Below are 22513 nucleotides of genomic sequence, written 5' to 3' on the forward strand. Positions count from 1 at the left end.
ACCATCTGCTTATTTATTGCTAACTCCATTCACATTTTTAATTACCGACCATAACGTAACAGTAGGCTGAAAAGAGAAAACTATATATCCTTTTGCTAATTTATTTTTATTATGTGTTGCTCCCAATGATAAAAACTTAAGAGCAAACTAGGTATCTTTTATACCTAGTTTCCTGAATTCCTTTTTTTAAAATCACTGTATTATAACACCAGAAACTTTTTCTTTTAAATACTCAGCAATATTCTAAAATAAATATGACACAATCCAAGACCAAGTTATTTTAAATACTCGGAAGTCATTCCAATCAGAGAAAATGCAAAATCTATGTTTTACTCAAAAAAATAGATTTCAATTAAATAAAACGACCTCAAAACAAAAATACACAAGTATAAAATTTCCAAGTAATTTTATGTAACAAACAGGGAAACATAATTTGAAAGCAGTAGACAAAAAGGTGAGTCAATACCTATATGTGAGTTCCTAAATTGTAAAAAGAACCTAACAATCTCTGTTTAAGTTACAATCTATCAAAGACAAAGAAAATAACAATGAAACACGACAAAATGGTTTTAAGTGTTATAATAAAAGGTTCAAATGCCATGGCATGATACAAAAAAAGATAATTGGTAGAAGAAAAGCAAATTTCAAGGAGGAAGTAGCACCTAAGATGGTGAATTCCGGTCAAAGTGTGGTAAAAGCTAAAAAGACAGAGATGAGAACATTCCAACTGGTGAAGGGAACAGCATAAGCAAATACAACATGACCAGAAAGTGAAAGAAGAATCTGGTAACAGTAAATTGTCTGGATTGGATAAAACACAGGCAGAAGAGCAGCAGAAAAGGAGAGAAACATATACATGAAGACTGCTTGGAAGTCAAGGCATATTTCAAGCAGGGAGGTAAAATTAGAACACAAAGATGTATATACTACCTATTAAGTAACCAAACATATCATGAAGAATACTTAGGAAAATATACTTCTAGGGGTTGGAATCAACTCCACCATAAAGGGCTTGGGTTTTTTTTATTTTTTATTTTTAATACCAATCTGCTGTTAGGTGCTGTCGTGTCGTTTCCGACTCATGGTGATCTTATGTACAACAGAATAAAACTCTGCCCAGTCCTGTGCCACCTTCACAATCATTGTGAAAAGGATTTTTTATCTGGTATGACAAAAATCTGCTTTATAGATTAAAAAAAAAAAAAAAAGCTTTATAGATTACAACACATTTAATGAAACAGTGGTCTGTAAATAGTTTTCTGCCACTGGGGATACAGGGATAATTTATCACATAAAATTTATGTGAAAAAAAAAAAATTACACAGTAAAAAATTCAACAAGGAGGAGCCCTGATTAGATATTCAAATAAACCAAACCAAACTCATTGCCGTAATGTCAATTCCAACTCATAGCAACCCTATAGGACAGAGTACAACTGCCCCACAGGGTTTCCCAGGCTGTAAATCTTTACGGAAGCAGACTGCCTCATCTTTCTCCCATGGAGCTTCTGGTAGGTTTGAACCGCCAACCTTTTGGTTAGCAGTCGAGCACTTAACCACTGTACCACCAGGACTCTAAGATATTCAAATAGTTAGAAAAAAATCATTTGTAATCATTGTATGTAAATATGTTTCTTTACCTGTTCATAAGTTACTAAAAATTTAGGACTGTTACTTGTTTTCTAAAACAGCAGTTTTTTTCTATTTTCTTTTGCATTTCTGTAACTAGCCTCATTACAGTGATGATTTCAAAGCAGTTTTCAAAAGTTTCTTCTCTATTCCACTTTCATCTTTAAAACACATTAAAATTTTAAATAATTGTTTAAAATTAAAAACAAAAAAGCTTTTACTAGGCCCTACCACCAACCTTTTCTAGTTACTCTCCTGCTTCTATTATTCATTCTTTCCCGTAAAACATCTGCCTTTACTGTAAAACTGCTGCCTTTACTTCCTACTTGTTTTTTAAAAAGCAAAAACTTACTTTTTTACATTTTGAAATATTTTGTTCTTTCTCCCCACTTTTTTTCCTTCTTTTATCATTAACCTTGGAAACTCTTGCGGCAGTTAAAGTGATCGATGTTGGAGTATGCTGAAATGCAGTATATAGTTCCACGGGAACCTCATCACCACTCTCAGTTGCACTGGTATCACCATCTTCAAAGGCAAAAGAAAAATTACTACATATGCAGTATTCTATTTCAAACAGTATAATAAAATAGCATTCCACATGACTGGACTGGATCTCAACCTTTCTGAATAAACAACACACCTTTTCCCTTCTTTACTCACCTCACTCACAATATTAAGACAAATTTAAATGAGAACTACAAATACTACCCATCACCCATTAAGCCAGAAAGGATTCAAGGGTCTGACAACATACTCTGGTAGTGAGGCTGTGGAAATTCAACATTCTCTAGGAAGGGACGAAACCCTGGTGGTGTAGTGGTCAAGTGCTATGGCCGCTAACCAAAGGGTCAGCAGTTCAAATCCGTCAGGCGCTCCTTGGAAACTCTATGGGGCAGTTCTTCTCTGCTCTATAGGGTCGCTATGAGTCAGAATCAACTCGACGGCACTGGGTTTGGTTTGGTTTGCTATGAAGGGAAATTTAGCAGTATCAAGCAAAATTATATACGCACTTACTGTTTGACCCAGCAAGCCATTTCTAGGCATTCACCCAAAGATAAATAGGCAAAAGTACACTAAGGTTTTGTTGAAGGTACTGTTTATAATAGCAAAAACAACAAAAATACCAGAAATAACCCAAATGTCCATCAAGGAGGAATGGTTGATTAAACTATGATTGTTCAAAATCAGCTGTATTAGTGAAGTTTTAAGCCAAAATGAAAATTATGGCATATGTTATACTTCTAAATTCTGTTTCTAAAAAATGAAAGAAACCCTATTCCCCATTATGAACTAATAGAGCACTATCATTCTGAAGAACAAATATATCTTATTTTTTTTTAACCCATGGGTAATTATTGATGATTTTAAATGTTTATTTTCCACTTTCCCTATTTCCTAAGATAAGTATGCACTGATTATATAATCTGAAAAAGAATAATATTTAAATGCTATACCTGAAACTGTAAATTATATATACTATCAACATTAATCAGTAAAGAATCTGCCATCTAAAAATCCATAGACCACTTATTCTCTGAATCTCGGTAATTTTAATTGAGCATAGATTCTTTTAACCCACCTGACATATTTTCCCTTTTCCGACGTTGTAGTAGCACCGCCCTCTCTTTATCCAAACTCCTACAATAAAATATTAACATAATTATTTATTAAGCTTACATTAATTTAGATATGAAGATCTGTTTTAAATGTGATAAACTTCACAATTTCTTTATTTTTTAGTGAAAAACCAAGAGTATAATATAGATGAAATATCCTTTGCCCTACAGTTTAGATATGATCTAGTATCATTAGCAGTGGACTCCTTTGTACTGTTAAGTATTTTTTTTTTTTTAACTAAGGAACCTAGCAAAAAAGTCTAAAAACAAATCATAATAATTTTAATAATTAAATGAAATTTCTTAAAGTAAATGTATATTGAATTAGAATCTATGACATTATTACCATTAGCCTCAAATTATTTCCACTTTTGAAATAATACAAAATATTCAGCAATTAAGTAAAATGTTCCATTAATCTCCCCCAACACCCTCATGAACGATATCAGCGGTAATAATTGTTTTACTTTCTTTTTCCAACTTTTCATTGTATAAACTTATTAGTCTAGAGGCCAAATAACAGTAAATATTATTCTCAGAAGAATTAAAAAAGAGCTCTAGACTAAAATGTATAAAACTGAATAAAAGACTTGCCTTAATGTCTACTAGGACACCTAACTATCTTAGCAACATAGATAACTATCCCAGTTACCATGGAATGAACACAGTATTTCTCGACTGAATGTCCTACTAATGGTCAGTAATGAATTAATCAACAGATATTTATCCCATCAAAAACTATCTGGCAAGAAGCTAATCACTATCATAAAGTGAAACAAAACTACACGGAAAAACATCATAATAAAAGAAATGCGAAGTATAACTACACTGAGATTACCAATTTTCGCCTAATTAGACTGGCAAAAATCCCAGTGTGTCACACATTCTATTGTGAAGCTTGAGAAAATAGGCAGGCTCATTCATTACTGGTGTGAATTCATAATTGCATAGCTCCTACTGGAGGAGAATTTGGCAATATCTGGCAAAATTATATATACATTTACTCTTTTATAGAACAATCCCACTTCCATACGCAAGAACAAAAGACCAGAAACTCAAATGTCCACCCGAAGTGGAATGGTTCAATAAACTATAGTATATCATAAACATACAGAGTACCCTGAAGCTATAAAACGAAATGTTATGTCTCTATATAATACTATGAAGTGATCTTTAGCATATATTTTTAAGAAAAAAAATACGGTTAAAAACTATTATAGTTACAGAAAGGAAGGAAATACAAATATATAGGTACATAACTTCTCATAATGGAAAACTAGCAATGGAAGGAAAAATCAATTTTTAAGATAGTTACTTCTAGGGAGATATGATCGAAGGGAAAGGGAAAGAAGTTAGACCTATTTGAATATACCTTGTTTTACATATTTGACTTCTGAATGATGGGAAACCCTGGTGGTGTAGTGGTTAAGAGCTTTGGCTACTAAGCAAAATGTCAGCAGTTCAAATCTACCAGGCATTCCTTGGAAACCCTATGCAGCAGTTCTACTGTCCTATAGGGTCTCTATGAGTCGGAATCGACACGAGAGCAACAGGTTTGGTTTGAATGATGAAAGTACTTCTTACATAGTTATAAAAGTAAAATTTAAAAAGCGATTCCTTAAAACATAGTCATACATTGTTGGTGGGAATGTAAAATGGTGTAGCCATTTGAATGATGAAAGTACTTCTTACATAGTTATAAAAGTAAAATTTAAAAAGCGATCCTTAAAAAATCAGTCATTCATTGTTGATGGGAATGTAAAATGGTGTAGCCACTCTGAAAAAGTTTGGCAATTTCTCATAAAACTAAATATGGATACAACCAAGCAATTGCACTCTTGAGTATTTATTCCCAGAGAAATGAACACTTAATATTCACACAAACCTGTACATGAATGTTTACAGCAGTTTTATTTGTAACGGATAAAAAATAAAAACAACTCAAATGTCCCTCAAAGGTGAATGATTAAACAAACTGTAGTACATATATACCATGGGTTGTTGATAACTGTTGAACCAGAGAAATGTGTGGATTCATTATACTATTTTACTTTTACATAGATTTGAAATGTTCATAATCAAAAGAGAAATGAGGAGAAAAACATATAGCAAGATACTGCAAAAAGGAGAGAACTTCTGCAGCTAACAGAACATGGTTCTAATAAACTCTTTAACACAGTGTATTCCAGTGGGGGAAAATGCTATAAATAAATAAATTCCCTACCAAGTAAACCATGACACACTATCAATGAGAGTCTTCCTGATTTTAGAGATGTCAGAATACAAAAATGATAATGCAAAATGAAAAGGTGTATCTTAGAATATTGAATCGATGAAATACAGCACTTCAATTATTTAATCTCCAGAACTCATGAGTAAATCTCTGCTAACTAAAGGTTACCTCAGTAAAATCAGCAATATCAGCTGTGTGCAACTCACCTAGGCTGACAACGTTCACAGAGATAGGCATCAGGAATATGTGCAACTCACCTAGGCTGACAACGTTCACAGAGATAGGTATCAGGAATATGCTGCCTGTCGATCCCCATGCAGTCAATATGTTGCCAAACACTTAAAAGAAAAAAAGAAGCAGAACATATAAAATAGTTTTTATCCTCAAATTAAGATTTAGTATTTCAACTAGTACTTAGTAAGTGCCAACTCTGCACTTAGCACTCTAAAAGGTACTGTGAGGAATTCATACAAATATGACCTTGGGATAAAACTCTGAGATACAAAAACATGAGAACAAATACAGGATATATACACACATATATGTATGTCCATGTTTATATAGATAAATGTCTAAAGCAAATATAATTTTAAAACATAAAAGATAAAGGTTACAAATATTAGAAATCACAAAGTTTAAGAGATGTTTACCCTATCAAAAACTCTCTGGCAAGAGGCTAATAACTATCAAAAAGTGAAATTATATAACCCCAATCGATGCTTGCAGTTAATGAAAAAAGCACCCTGGAGAACACTGGACTTGAACAGAATCTCGTATGGGAAATTAAAAGGAAAAGACATCACTGTCGCAATGTTTTCTCAATTAGACAGATAAGATTAGCAACAGCCAGAAGAAGGACAACATATAGGAAGTGAAACGTTCATTTTGAGAGATCAAGAGGAGGAAGACAGGATTAGTAAACTACACTATGATTATGTAAGATTTTGAATGTCAGGATGTGTCTAGATTTCCTCCAACCTGCAACACGTAACAACTAGACGTGCTCTGGTGGCACACATATTACTTCAAAGGAGTTAAGAAACTAGAGGCAGTCAGACCAACTAGAGGCTTTTCCAACATGCTACTGTTGTCAGGTGCCATCACAGTAGAGCTGCCCCCATAGAGTTTTCCAGAGTATAATCTTTACAAGAGCAGATTGCCAGATCTTTCTCCCATGCAGCCCCTTGGTGAGTTTGAACTGCCAACTTTCGGTTAGTAGCTGAGTGCTTTAACTGTTGCACCACCAGGGCTCCTTCTCCAACATTCTAGACTTGAGTTAATGAAGGACAGAACTAGAATAATGGCAGACAAAATGAAGTTAAAGAATACAAGAGGCATTCCATGAGGACAGAGATTAAACCTCTTCTGTCCTCTAACTTTTTTAAATGGAATATATGGACCAGGTCAAGGCAGACTTCTTTATTTACTGTTGTTATTATATTTTACTGCCAAGACTTGCCTTTGTCCAAAGTTGATATATATGCCTGTTTCCAAAAATAGTCTTAGCTATTTTCTTCATTACTTAGCCTCTTTTAATATATAACTATTAAGCTAACTGCTATTGTGTTGCTCTTCATTTCTTAACTAAAAACTTTGCAGCTAAGAATCTACTGGAGTAATCCAGGCAATTCACAATAGAAAATAAAATGATAACATTAAGGCAGCTAAAAAAGTGGAGAGGAAGAGGTAAATGGGAGAATGGTGGGGCAAGAACTAGTAGGATGTGAAGGGTAACAGAATATATATTAAAGAAGTGAAAATGAAAACCAGGGCAGCTGACAGAGTGTTAGAGTAACAAATTAAGTTAAATTTGTAGGGTAATGATGTCATACAGACATTGGAAGAAACAAAGCTGGAAAATGAATAAATAATCAGAGATGTAGATGTGAGACTTGAGACAGATGAGAATGGGCAGCAGGAACATGAAACTATGTAAAAAGACAATGTAAAATAAGAATAGAGAAAAAAAAGATTAAGACTTGCAGTATGCTACAGGTTAAGCAACAGAAAAAGAGAGAGTTAAGATTCATACCAAAGACAGCAGGTGCTGAAGAGCAAACACCTTGAATAATCCACAAACTGAACCAGTCCTTTAAAAATCCGTAGTGGTTATAAAATCCTATGGACTATTTCATTATTCTTTAATAGAAATAATTCTATATTATGTACAGATCGTAACTAAATAAAAAAACACCGTTTAGATTATTAAAACAAAAACATTGCCAAATTTATCAGATTCTCAAGATCAACTAAGAGAAAGTTATTTTATACAAAATTGGCTATAATATGAATTCATATTTTGTAGTAAGTAGCTAATTAAAAAATAATGAGGGAAGCAGGGTATAACTAAAGTGTTTTTTTTTTTTTTTTTTTTTTAGTTTTAAATTTACCTTCTGAGTAAATTTATTCAGGTCATGGTAATTTACAGGTAATGAGAATTTAATTCTAAATGTGAAAATGTGCCACAGTATATTTTTATTATTAAAATAAACTCAAAGGATTAATATTACAACTTTCTATAAAGATAACATTCTACTTAACACTTAAATTTTCTTTTTGGCAAAGGTAAATCAACTTTTTAAAATATAACTCTAACTATGTTTGTATCAATAATATCCAACTCCTAATAGCCTAATTGAATAGACAGGAACAATACTACAAATAATATAAAATAATTTATATTTGGCTTTGGGATGCACTTTTATACTCACATTCAAACATGGGTACACACCATGCTACTTCAAATCAAATAATGAAGTTATGCCATAAGGACCAAACCCGGGAAATTCTGTACAGCTTTCACACTTTCTTCCCCTCTATAATGCACTGGTTAAATGCTCTCTGCTCCTCACCCTATGCAGGGAATGGACTCAATATTTCAGGCTGAAATCCTACTATTCCCTCTCCATCCTCCCCAACACCCTCCCACCAAACTAAAAAAAAAAAAAAAAAAAGGAAAGAAAGAAAACAAAGCAAAGCCCACTCTCTGTCCCAATCACACCTTCTCTAGGGGAAGAAGCCTTTCTTGGCGGTTGAACCAGGGTTGGGGGAGGGGAGACTGGTTCTGGTTCAAGGAGACTCCAGAGTGCTGCAAGGTTCAAGTCAAAAGGAGGTGAGAGAGTCAGGTCAAACAAACATCAATCAAAGTGTATAATTCCCCCAAACTGGAAAATCATACTTCACTACACAGCACAATTTCTCAAGAAAATACACAGGGCTCAATTCTTCTCTCATTTCTTTCTTGTCTACTACTACATACACTAGTATTACTACTGAACTGAGTGAAAAGAGAGACGTGGTTGTACATAAATCAAGTTCAGAACTGATTTCCTATTACTCAATTAACAATGGGGATTTCTAATAAGCTTTAAGATTGCTTTTTTCCCATAGGGGCTTTTTCTAGGCGCAAAATAGATTGCATCAACGGTAGTAGATGTCCCACTTTAAAAAATGCATTTTCTTCAAAAGCGATTTTAATTATCTTTTCCAACATTAACAATCAAAGGTTAGCAGCATCCAAGAAAAATAAACTAATGATGTGAAATATTTTACCTGCATTTGTCACAACAAATCATGTATCCATCATCATGTGTAAAACCACATATGCACCTGGTTACATCAGTACCATAGCTTCCATCCTCAGATGTGCTGATAGTAGTAGCACTAGAAGTTTCATCAAAATTAGGAGTGGTAAATATGCCTACTTCGTTTTTGCTAATAAGAACTGATGGAGGAGGGGAAGCTGGAGGTGTTGGAGGAGGACGAGCACCATAATTATGGTCCTGGATAATTGAACACAAATACAGAATAATATTATTTAATTTGAATGATATGAACTCAGCAACTTAAATAAAATTCGATCCATGTTGAATACTCAAAGACATGAAATTGATCCATTTCTTCCTTAACTCCTTTAAAATAACGATTGGTGAAGCCAGATATTAAACCATAGTATTAACTGAATATGTCTACCTACAACCTTGGTCACCTTCACACACAAACTCCATTCCCAAAAAACAAAAGACATCTTCACAGTCCTATGGTCAGATAGCTCCACCTTCAAGATGAAAGCAGGCACAACATGACTTAACCTTGAAAACATTATGCTGAGTGAAGTCAGTCAGTCACAAAACAACAAATGTTGTTATGACCTCACTTAAATGAAAATATGCAAATATAGAGAAACCAAAGCTTATTAGCGGTTATCAAGGGGTGAGTGGAAGGGAGGAAGCGGGAATTTTTGCTTGGGGAGCACTGAGTTTATGTTAATGATGGCAGAACAATTAGGAAAACAATAGGGGATAAAGGTTGCTCAACATGAACAGTGTAATCAATGTCACTGAATTGTGCATGTAGAAACTGTTAAATAGGAGGATGTATTGTTGAGGATATTTGCACACAAAAAAAAAAAAAAGATGAAAGCAGGTGCAAGATGAGAGAATTGAGATAAAAAAACCTTAAGGAATGTGGAAGCTAAAGAATAACAGAAACAACAGTTAAAGGCATACTACTATTATAAAGTAAAACACTATCTTATGTATAAAATGAAAACTTTATTAATTTTTATCCTGGTCCAAGTAGTAAAAATCTCTTGTAATTGTACCTCTGTAATATCAATTGAAAAGACCTTTTTTTTTTGTTTGAAGATCTGTTTGAGTCTAAGTTCTGCTTCTTACTAGCTATGCAACATTAAGTTAATCAAGATAAGCCTTCCCTTTTCTCAGTTAAAAATGGAGATAACTACATCTATCTCATGAGGTTGTTTTTGAGGAATACATGAGATAACATACATAAAAAGGCTTACAGAGTCTGGCACATAAGGGCTCAATAAATAGTAACAATATAATTCAGAGTTAATGATAGATAATACAGTACAACTCTACCTATAATCTTTATAGAAAGGGTAAAGAATGATTACACCAAATCATTAATAGCATAAAATGTAATATAATAACAATAAAAACTTCCAGGGAATATTTCTCTTACAGAATTTTAATACCTCGAATAATAAGAATATGCCTAATAAAAAAATTGAACTATATATTTGCTTATTTAGATAGTATGAAACTACTGCATTTTTTAAATATAGGGTTTTAAGGATAACACCACACATATCTATTTTCAATCTCTAGATTTAAAAAACAAAACCCTTCCAGGGAAACGTTTTACACTTACCGCATAGGGCAAACCAATGTAACTGTGTGAATGATGCGAGCTGCTGGTATATAACTGGTGGGGATAACTGTTGGATTTCTCAACTACCACAGGGCTAGCTTCTACGGATTCGGGTCTGGAGAAAAAAAAAGTTGCATCAAAGAATTCCATTCATTTTTTTCTCTTAATTTACTTAAAATCTTAAGTACTAAAATACGTGACTATACAAATACAATGTCTTTTTATAGGAGGTGGACCCCTCATGGATAGGATATATTCTATCTAGAGTGCATTATCATAACAAAACTTTCATTTAATTAAGTAAAATAAATGCCCTACCCCAGCTTTAAATATATAGCGGTTCCTTAGTGAACTAGTGGAGGCCAGTTCACATGGAAATGAATCTCTCCCTTGCACATACACGATGTGATTTGTTTCTGTGCCTTTATTCTTACCATACCCACTACTTGAAATGATTTTTTCATGAAAGCCCTAATCCTACCTCTTACTCAAAAAATTTCCCTTAAATTTAGCATGATTTGCACTATTGATAGTTTAAGACTTAACGCACTTTTACACTCTATAGTTACCTTTCCATAGTCAACTGCTTCTTGATATTCCATGCCCCCCCCCGCCCACCCTCTCTTCACACCTGCACAAAGTCTCAATTTAGCTCTCGTGGCTGCTGCGGCACCCACTGTGCCAAAATCAGCAGAGAAATGAAGCACAAAGTGAGGTTATTAAATGGTTCTAGAGGAGATTACAAAAGAAGGGTCTCCAAAATGTTCTGAATACTCTGAAAACCAACATTCACCTAATGTCTGTGCTGTTACAGTAATAACTCACTCCTTAAAAGGCATCTATCTGTTTCTTAATTTGAAAATTAATGCATGTTCATTGTATAAAATTTAAGTACAGAAGAAAGTGAAAGATTATGTTTCCATCCAAGCCCCAAACTTACTCGTTGTATACCAATTCATACTAAGGCTTGTGTAGATTAACATGAAATTTGACACAATGCATTAGACTCACTCACTGTTCATGAAATCTCATATCCAATATCTTGAACCAAGAAGCAATATGTGAGCTCCTCGGAGAGAAGTGACTGTCTTATTCAAAACCTTTGCAAAGGAATACCTGTCTTTTATAATCCTCTTTAAAACTCTAAAGGTACTCCCTAGTTTTCATGTTTCAATGTGAAATTAATATCTAAGAACCTACCCATACACAGATGGGTTCACTCATACCTCCACTGAATTATCACATTTCCAAATCTTACCAGACCATCTTAATAGGACAGCCCCTTAAGCCATCATAAGAATTTATTTTTCTTCAGATTTATTTATTTCTTCACTAAGATGTGGCAGAAAGGCAGGGTACTCCAGCCATGAATATATCATACTTCTGTACAAAGTGATGGTTATCTCATGATGATCATCATTTTGGTAGATTCTCTTGACACAGCAGATTACTATACCACAGTCAAAAAATAAACTTAGTATTTCTGACTCTGCCCATAGTGAAAGATTTGCCATTTTCTGACTCATAATCTGTATTTTATCACCACTAAAATAAGTTTTCAGTGCATGAAGAATGAACCTGAAGATGTCATTACACAATCCCCATTCCAAAGAAGTCACACAGGCATTAAAACAAGAGCAATCCTTGTTAGATCCCAGACAGGATATAAAAAGATACAAAAAAATACACTCATATCCCTCCAAGAATTTCTGATCTTTGGTGAAGGGGCAACAAGAACAAAAGGGTACATAAAAACTGGCAAACAAGGCAATAATAAGAGTAAATGCCGTAGAAAGGTATTCGTAAATGCTTAACAAAACCTCTTCCCCTTTGGCAAGAGAAAGTGATCTTTAGTTAACTTTTTAACTCTGTTCCCTTAAAAACCTGATAAGCTAATCTGTCAACTGTACTGCTAGGTACATTAACAAATATGGTGATTGACTGGCACATCCCTTAAAGCTTTGACTATACAACTGTAACAAGAAATACTGGCTTCTGATGGGCTTCTAAATTAGGGAGACTGTCACATCCACCCAATGTGGATCTTGTCACCCTTAAACATGAGCTCTCATCTGACAAGTGAAAGAAATAGTTCCCGGATTGCTGACTATACTCCTGCATGGTCTCTCACAGAAGAGGAACACCTGATGCTAACCTATGGCAAGCCACACACTATGGCTCCTCTCCTATATACCATGAAGACTAATGCTGACTAGTAGCTCCTGTCCTACATACCATGTAGGCTGGAGCCAACTACGGTAGTCTTTTGTGTCTAAATATTTAGTTAAATCCAGAAATCTCCTTACAACAGTTGTAAAAGGTCAAATTTCTAGGCTCTAGACTGTAGGGGGTTCAAAGGAACATATCTACTTGAGTGACAGGAAGCATAAGAATAGACATCGTAAGGTTTCACTGAAGATGAGAAGGACTCTGAAAGATATGAAGGACTTCTAAACATCTGAATTTTTTATCACGTGTATCTTCTATTCGAAAAAATGTAATTAAAAAAGAAGCAGTAATGATAAAGGCAATACTCTATGCATATGCAAAGAGATAGGACAACGCAGCATGGGAAGTCTTCAGGAAGTACAAAGGTCAGTTAGACTTCAAGAAAGTATTTATTAATTTTAATAATGTCTCAAAATCAAATAATAAACAAACTCCCTTTAAAAGAGGGAGGGGGGTTTTCTTACAGATTTAGAGAAACATTAAACTATGTCTTTAGGTCCCCCACAGATCTGTCAGTTTGTTGTACTGTGGGGGCTTGCGTGTTGCTGTGACACTGGAAGCTATGCCACCAGTATTCGAATACCAGCAGGGCCACCAATGGCAGACAGGCTTCAGCTGAGCTTCCAGGCTGAGAGACTAGGTAGAAGGACCTGGCAGTCTACTTCTGAAAAGATTTAGCCAGTGAAAAACTTATGAATAGCAGCAGAACATTGGTTGATACAATGCCAGAAGATGAGCCCCTCAGGCTGGAAGGCACTCAAAGAACAACTGGGGAAGAGATGCCTTCTCAAAGTAGAGTCAACCTTAATGATGTGGATGGAGTCAAGCTTTCAGGACCTAAATTTGCTGATATGGCACGACTCAAAATGAGAAGAAACAGCTGCAAACATCCATTACTAATCGGAACATGGAACGTATGAAGTATGAATCTAGGAAAATTAGAAGTCGTCAAAAATGAAAGGAGCACATAGACATTGATATCCTAGGCATTAGTGAGCTGAAATGGACTGGTATTGGCCATTTTGAATCGGACAATCGTATGGTCTACCATGTCACGAATGACAACCTGAAGGGGAATGTCGTTGCGCTCATAGTTAAAAAGAACATATCAAGATCCATCCTGAAGTACAATGCTGTCAGTGATAGGATAACGTCCATACGCCTACAAGGAAGACCAGTTAATACGACTATTACTCAAATTTACACACCAATCACTAAGGCCAAAGATGACAAAACTGAAGAGTTTTACCAACTTTTGCAGTCTGAAATTGACTGAACATGCAATCAGGATGCACTGATTATTACTGGAGATTGGAATGCAAAAGTTGAAAACAAAGAAGGATCGGTAGTTGGAAAATATGGCCTTGGTGACAGAAATAATGCCAGAGATCGAATGACAGAATTTTGCAAGACCGATGACTTCTTCAATGAAAATACCTTTTTTCATCAACATGAACAGCAACTACACACGTGGACCTCGTGAGATGAAATACACAGGAATCAAACTGACTACCTCTGTGGGAAGAGACGATGGAAAAGCTTAATATCATCAGTCAGAACAAGGCCAGGGGCCGACTACAGAAGAGACCATCAACTGCTCGTATGCAAGTTCAAGTTGAAACAAGAAAATTAGAACAAGTCCCAGAGAGCCAAAGTACAACCCTGAGTATATCTCACCTGAATTTAGACACCATCTCAGGAATAATTTCATGCCTTGAACACTTTTGACCAAAGACCAGATGAGATGTGGAAGGACATCATACATGAAGAAAGCAAGAGGTCATTAAAAAGACAGGAAAGAAAGAAAAGACCAAAATGGATGTGAGAAGACACTCTGAAACTTGCTTTTGAATGTCGAGTAGCTAAAGCGAAAGAAAGAAAGGATGAAGTAAAAGAACCGAACAGAAGATTTCGAAGGGTGGCGTAAGAACACAAAGTATTATAGTGTCACGTGCAAAGACCTGGAGATGGAAAACACGTTCTGCATTTCTCAAGCTGAAAGAACTGAAGAAAAAATTCAAGCCTTGAGTTGCAATACTGAAGGACTCTATGGGGAAAATATTAAACGACTCAGGAAGCATCAAAAGAAGATGGAAGGAATACATAGAGTCACTATACCTAGAACAATTGGTCGACGTTCAACCATTTCAGGAGGTACCATATGAGTTGGAACCAATGGTGCTGAAGCAGGAAGTCCAAGCTGCACTGAAGGAACTGGAGAAAAGCAAGGCTCCAGGAATTGACGGGATACCAATTAGGATGTTTTGACAAACACATGCAGTGCTGGAAGCACCCACTCGTCTATGCCAAGAAATTTGGAAGACAGATACCCGGCCAACCAACTGTAAGAGATCTATACTTACGCCTATTCCCAAGAAAGATGATCCCGCTGAATGTAGAAATTATCACACAATATCATTAATACCACATGCAAATAAAATTTTGCTGAAGGCCATTCAAAAGCGGCTGTAGCAGTATACTGACGGAACTGCCAGAAATTCAAGCAGGATTCAGAAGAGGATGTGGAACCAGGGATATCATGGCTGATGTCAGATGGATCCTGGCTGAAAGCAGAGAATACCAGAAGGATGTTTACCTGTGTTTTATTGACTATGCTAAGGCATTTGACTGTGTGGATCATAACAAATTACGGATCACGTTGGGAAGAATGGGAATCCCAGAACACTTAATTGTGCTTCTGAGGAAACTGTTCATAGATCAAGAGGCAGTTGTTTGAACCGAACAGGGACATACTGTGTGATTTAAAGTCAGGAAAGGTGTGTCAGGGTCATATCCTTTCACTGTACCTATTCAAGCTGTATGCTGAAAAAGAATCCAAGAAGCTGGACTATATGAAGAACAGGGCAAAGGGATTGAAGGAAGACTCGTTAACAACTTGCATTACGCAATGACACAACCTTGCTTGCTGAAAGGGAAGAGGACTTGAAGCACTTACTGATGAAGATCAAAGACCACAGCCTCCAGTATGGATTACACCTCAACGTAAAGAAAGCAAAAATCTTCACAAGTGGACCAATAAGCGACATCATGATAAATGGGGAAAAGACTGAAGTTGTGAAGGATTTCATTTTACTTGGACCCACAATCAACACCCATGGAAGAAGCAGTCAAGAAATCAAAAGATGCATTACACTGGACAAATCTGCTACAAAAAGACTTCTTTAAAGTGTTGAAAAGCAAAGATGTCACCTTGAAGATTAAGGTGCACCTGACCCAAACCATGGTGTTTTCAGTCGCTTCCTATGCATGTGAAAGCTGGACGATGAATAAAGAAGACTGAAGAAGAACTGGCACCTTTGAATTGTGATGTTGGAGAATACTGAATATACTATGCTGCCAAAAGAATGAACAAATCCATCCTGTAAGAAGTACAATCAGAATGCTCCTTAGAAGCAAGGATGGCGAGAGTACGTCTCACATACTTTGGACCTCTTGTCAGAAGGGATCAGTCCCTGGAGAAGGACATCATACTTGGTAAATTAGAGGGTCAGAGAAAAAGAGGAAGACCCTCAATGAGATGGACTGACACAGTGGCTGCAACAATGGGCTTAAGCATAACAATGATTGTGAGGATGGTGCAGGACCGAGCAGTGTTTCCTTCTGTTGTACACAGCATCTCCATGTGTCAGAACTGACTCAGTGGTGCCTAACAACAACAACAACATATGTTTAGGTGATCTATGCAGCAATACCATCAAACATAAATTCATGAAATTTCATGGCATTATTAGATATATAAAGGCAGTTATCCAGGATGATTCCAAATATGCTCAGTTTATTTTTCTAGCTCAAAATAAAAATTGCAAACCTCAAAATCTTCAGAATCCTCACAAAGCCTCCTAGGGGCTACATCCGTAGATCCCAGTTCGACTAACATTAATTAAACAAGTATTGAGAGCCTAATGGTTGCCAAGGTCCGTGAGAGAAACAAAGATAAGATACTATCTGTCTTCAAGGAATTCATAATAATATAGTTTCCACTCATTCAATAAACATTTAAGCATACATTAATTTCAAGACATTGAGACACTGTACCAGATGCTGGAAATAAAAAAAAAGTGGCCCTTCTCAAGAAACTGAGTATAGCAGTGTCATCAGAGATATGCACAGAAGGCTTCATAAAAGTAGCCGCATTAAACAAGTTTTAAAGAATGGTAAAATTAAGAAGACCAAGAAACACAGCAATGGAAGAGGTGAGAGAAGGTATTCCAGGCAGAAGGCACATAACACATCAGAGATATCAACAGGATGACACATTTAAACATGAGTCCCTAAGGGTGACCTACAGCCCACCAGTACCATAATCACCTGTAGTGTACAATTTTTTTACAGTGCCACTTAACGAATCTAAAGATCAGGCTCCAAATATACAGTTTAACAAGCACCTTCAATCTTATATTCACTGACGGTTAAGAAGCACACAATTATAAAGAATTGCTAAATTTCAGAGCAGGCGGAGTTAAAGGTATGGAGAGGCCAGAAATGAGGGCAGATATGTAAGAACTAATTCTAGAAGCATCTTGAGTACCTATCTATTGTCAGGCGCTGTCAAGTTGACTTTCAACTCATAGCAACCCAATGTGACAGAGCAGAACTGCCCCACAGGGTTTTCTACGGTGTAATCATTACGGGAGCAGATTGCTAGGTTTTTCTCCCGAGGAACCACTGGATGGGTTCAAACCACTAACCTTTCAGTTAGCAGCCAAGTGCTTAACCTTTGTGCCACTAGGGCTCCTGGGTACCTATCCTGAAAAAAAAAAAACAATCAGAGCCACTAAAGGTTTGTTTTTCCTCCCAAACAAAGTAATGATGTGATCATAATAGTAGCATGGTGCAATAAAGCTAAGGGCTTCAAACGTCAGTCTGAGAAAATCTGCAAATAATTCTAGATTCAGCAGGTTCAGTAGAAGCCCTGACCGGATTAGAGCTATGTAAAAATTTCTACCTCTCCAAGACTCCTTCCCCCGCCCGCCACTTACAAGGAAGTTTCCTCAATCCAACCCTTCACTGAAAAGCACTTAATACCCTGTATAGTTTCAGAGTGATCCTAAGGAGTATGTGGTTCCCAGAGTCCAAAATAAGTACCTTTTTTTATTTAAGGGAGGGATATTAAAACATAGCTTGCTAATTTTGTTGTTGTTAGCTGCCACTGAGTCACCCTGACTCATGGCCACCTCAGGCACTACTGAAGGAAGCCCTGCCCGGTTCTGTATCGTCCCCATAATCCTTTGCAGATGGACACCTGTGATCCATAGGGTTTTCACTGATTTTCAGGACTAGATCACCAGGCCTTTCTTCCTAGTCTGTCCTAGTGTGGACACTCCACTGAAACTTGTTGAGCAACAAACTAACAGGCAACCCTCCACTGACAGATGGGTGATGGCCGTGCATGAGGTGTACTGGGTGGGAATTGAACCCATATCTTCCATACGGAAGGCAAGAATTCTACCACTGAACCACAACTTTCTGTTACAACTCATAATTCTAGAATTTTACCCACGAAATCCTTCAACTCTCAAGTGCAGGATCAACCAGCCTTGGTGGTCACCTACATTAGTTGTTATTAGGAATAAAACATAAGGAACATTAATCACTATTCTTTTCATCTGATACTTAACTGCTTTCGGTGACAATGTGGAAATAAAAGCCTCTCAAATGTTGTTACTAAAAAGGAGATTAAACTCTTGGTAATCTCTGGGTCTACCGATTACACTGCCAATAAGAAGTTCCTGTAAATTCTCTTGCAGCCTTCTTCTATTTTTAAAACTGTACAACACTTGGTATCTTTTGCAGATAAACTTCAAACTGTCCTTTCACCCACTTAATTTCTAGTTATTGCCTGACATGCCAAACTTGAGTCTCCTTTCCCCCTTAATAGGCTGTTCTGAATTCTGAAAGAAATCTTCTCTAAGAGAGTACCACTTATTTTGCTGTTTAGCCACACAAAACTTGAATCACCTTCAAAGGCTTATTTTTTATCTATAGCACACTGCTGTAGAGCTCCCAAAAAGGGATTGTTACATATTCTAAGTCACTGGGTTGTGCAATGGTTAAATGCTCAACTACTAGCCAAAAGTTAGGTGGTTCAAACCCACCCAAGAGGCTCCTCAGAAGACAGGCCTGGCAATTAGCTTCCGAAAGGGCACAGCCTTGAAAACCCTATGGAGCAGTTCTACTCTGCACACATGGGGTTGCCATGAATCAGAAATGACTTGAGGGTAACTGGTTTGATTTACAGTTGAGAAAAGAAAATTATATTTTTTCAAGCTCTTAGTTTTAACTACATGATCTGAGAAATTTCATCATTTAATCTTTCATCAGTTAAAAAGAAATGATTAAAAATTTTCTAGTCAAAATACCATTATTTGTTAAAATTCTTATACTGGAGAGCTTTAAACCCCTCATGCTTTTGCATTCGGTCTTAATGTATTCTGTGACGGTCAGTCTACAGTCACTCAGATAAAGTATGTGAATAAATTTCAATTTATCTCTAGTAGTTATTTTAATCCTTCTGCTTTCCTAATGCCTTTTAATATTTCCTAGCATCCTGAAATAGGTACTAACTAGAACTGCAACTTCAAAAAACTGCAGCATTTAACTCACTGAAATCACACCAATTTGGTTAAGATTTTTTTATATACAAGGAAAGTTTTGTTTAATTCTATAGCCTCTTAATTTCTAGAAGAGACTGTAAAATATTTCTAGCTTTAGTTCTGTGCGTTCTTAACAGCTGAAATAGAGTTAGCTAGGATATGAGCATTTAACAATCAATCCTATATAGTAGTAACCTTCAGGATCAACCCTAAGACCTTCAAGCAATACAATTCATAATTCAATACTTGCTATATGCCAGGCCCTGTGTTAGGTGCTATAGATAATGATATATAATAAAACTGACAAGGTGTCTGCTGTCATGAAGCTTATATTTTAGTAAAAAGATAAACAGAAAGCAATTAAATAAAACAAGATAATTGTAGAGTTATTTTTGATAGAATAGAGAGGGAAGGCCTCAGGGGAAGGTGATATTTGAGTTAAGATTATGCTGAGAACAAAAGAATGCTCCAGTCGGAAGGATCAGCAAGTACAAAGTCCCCAAGGCAGCAAAGTGGTTAAAATGCTCAAATAAACGGGGGGGAGGGGAGGGGGGAAGCGGGGGACCACTATGGGAGTAATCATAAGTCAAGTGGAGAACACCAAAAAATCAGAGAAGTAAGGCCTCATGGGCCATAAGAAATTAGGATTTTATTTTAAGCAAAACAGGAAGGTTTTGAGTGGGGAATTATATGATCTGGTTTATGCTTCAGAAGCATCACTTTAGCTTCTATAAGAAGAATGAATTGTAGAAAGCAAAAGAGAAACACAGAGACTACTTTATTGCAGTGGCCCAGTCAAGAGATGACAAGGGCTTGGACTAGGACAGCAGTAAAGATGGAAAGAAGTCTACTAAAATTCAAAATATAGTTTGGAAGGGGCACACACAGACCAATGAATTAGATGTGAGGGATGAGGGAAAGGGGGCAATCGAGAACGACAGTTTTGGCTGAATCAACTGGATAGAGATGGTGTTACTGAGCCTGGAAGAAAAAGAGATTTAAGGACAGAAGATCAGGAATTCTAAAAGAAGATGTTAATTTGGGTATACAAAGTCTGGAGCTTAGGAGAATTATGACTAAAGATAGAAATTTAGGAGTATTCAGCAGAGATGGTGTTTAAAGCCAGGTAGAACCTAAAAAACAAGTATTTAAAAAAAGGAGGAAGGGCCTGAAATTGAGCCCTGTCTTTCTCCCATTTATGGCGGGGGCGGGGGGGGAGGTAACTCTAAAGGACCTCTAGCCCTCAAATCCATTCGACTAGGAAAGTGTGATATATTATGTTCTTTCTACATAACGTTAGTGCTACCTATAAAAGATGGGACTACATTTTAGGCAGTGCCCAAGAACTGTAGGAGTGAGTGGCACAGATAAAACTGATAGAGGGTTCAAGATTTAATCAAGCCACTTCCACACCCTACCTCTGACTCCTTGAGGTGATATTGGGGGCATGGAGGAAGCAAAATGTTGCTGCTGAGTGTTGATGAAACAGAGTGAAGTAGGGCTGGTTGCGTCTAGGCCCAAGGGAGTGTCGCGGTGTGATTTCCTGAACCTCAGGGGTACTGGAGACTAAAAGTAGTATAGTCCTAGCCTACAACTATGTAGTAGTAGATCTGCTCCTGCTGAATCCAGGTAAGTATAGTGTAGAGGGGTGATCCTAGACCCTCAGAATCCTGCTTCGTGTTGGATCGAGTACAGTAGGACAGGAACTATTCCTGGATATAGGGTCTCTATTGCTCCAAAGTGATGTTCAGGTACTTTCACAGGCGGTATTTTTAAGATCACGTAGTCCAGCCTCCAGTTTCATAGACTAGTAGATGACTGGTCAAAGCGTCACAAACTCTAGACTGAAGCCCCAACTCTTACTAAGTCACTGTGTATCCCTGAGGCATGCCACATAATCATTCTGGGTCTCAGTCTTCATATTGTAAAATAAGCTCTTAATTTTAAGTCACACGATGTTATGACAGCAAAGTAAATACTAAAAACCAGATTTCTTAAGTTAGTCTAGCAGTTTTTTTCACCAAACTGCATTGTACCACCATGGCAGTGAAATTTACTAGAGGGAGTGCTACTTGTGCCTATGAATTAGTGACTTAATGAGGTAAGTGGCTTGAATTACAAAAGGGTATACTATGTGTCTCACTTTAGACTAGAGTTACATACAGTCTGGGTTCAGATAACCTTGAATCTGTACAACTTTAATGTTAATTATTTTACTAATTTTATATATATGGAGAATATTTTTGGTTATGAAAATTAGATTTCTTTATGTGATTTTTCTATTCTTAAAAACAGGCTATTTTCAAACGTCTTACAGTTCAAATTATTGTCAAAAACTTAGAAGGCAGATTGTTTGCAGTAATCTGCCTGATCTTGTCACATTTTTCTAAAATCACTTTAGAAATTTAAAATACTGAATATACCAAAATGTCCTTATTCTTTAAAAAGTCATCATAAAGCTTCCAAGCTGTATCATGTATTCTCAATGCAGATACTTAAATAAGTGAGGTCAACTAAACTTAAGATTTAAGATCTAAAATGAGAACACCATTAAACTAAGTTAAAAAGGCATTTAGAGAAAAAGAAAACAATTTAGAATGATCAAATAAATTAGTTTTGATTTCTCAGAAACTGAACTTTTATGATTTACTGGACTATTATGATTTCCTTCTTCCTCATCAAGAATTTAATCTCACTGTATACAAACCCTTAAAATATAGGTGGGTTTTAATGAGTTCATACCTGTGTTTTAGGTGAAACCTCTTTCATTTCAATTTTAAAAACATTCAGTAATATACTCTGGACAAGAGTAACATGACACGAATGGGTTGCCTCGCTATTTTTGTACTAATAGATATAAAAGATCTCCATGAGTTCTCAAAACTTCTCCATTTGTTTCATCCCTCTTACAGCCTGCTATTATCTTAAAAAGACATATATAAAATTACATACTTCAACACAAGAAATTAAAAACTGAGAGCAGATTGCGTGTGACAAATAAGGTCCTCAGTTTATCAC

At 36.2% G+C, this 22513-nt stretch overlaps 1 protein-coding gene across 16 annotated transcripts in view; it reads right to left on the minus strand.

Annotated features, from left to right (window-relative positions):
* The window catches only part of KMT2E (lysine methyltransferase 2E (inactive)), a 94841-nt gene that overhangs the window by 37391 nt on the left and 34937 nt on the right, over positions 1-22513 (minus strand). For 13 of the 16 annotated variants that reach the window (XM_064289873.1, XM_003407196.4, XM_010587330.3 and 10 more), the window contains 5 exons: positions 10653-10767; positions 9030-9259; positions 5735-5815; positions 3208-3266; positions 1981-2153 (listed from right to left, as the gene is read on the minus strand). In XM_064289873.1, the coding sequence (XP_064145943.1) occupies positions 1981-2153; positions 3208-3266; positions 5735-5815; positions 9030-9259; positions 10653-10767 (658 nt within the window). Of the gene's footprint in view, positions 1-1980; positions 2154-3207; positions 3267-5683; positions 5816-8478; positions 8566-9029; positions 9260-10652; positions 10768-17590; positions 17649-22513 lie in introns of those variants that run through there. The other 3 variants (XM_064289874.1, XM_023544499.2, XM_010587331.3) reach the window with 3 other exon arrangements.

Source organism: Loxodonta africana, chromosome 8 (genome assembly GCF_030014295.1).
Source record: "Loxodonta africana isolate mLoxAfr1 chromosome 8, mLoxAfr1.hap2, whole genome shotgun sequence".
NCBI lineage: Eukaryota > Metazoa > Chordata > Mammalia > Proboscidea > Elephantidae > Loxodonta > Loxodonta africana.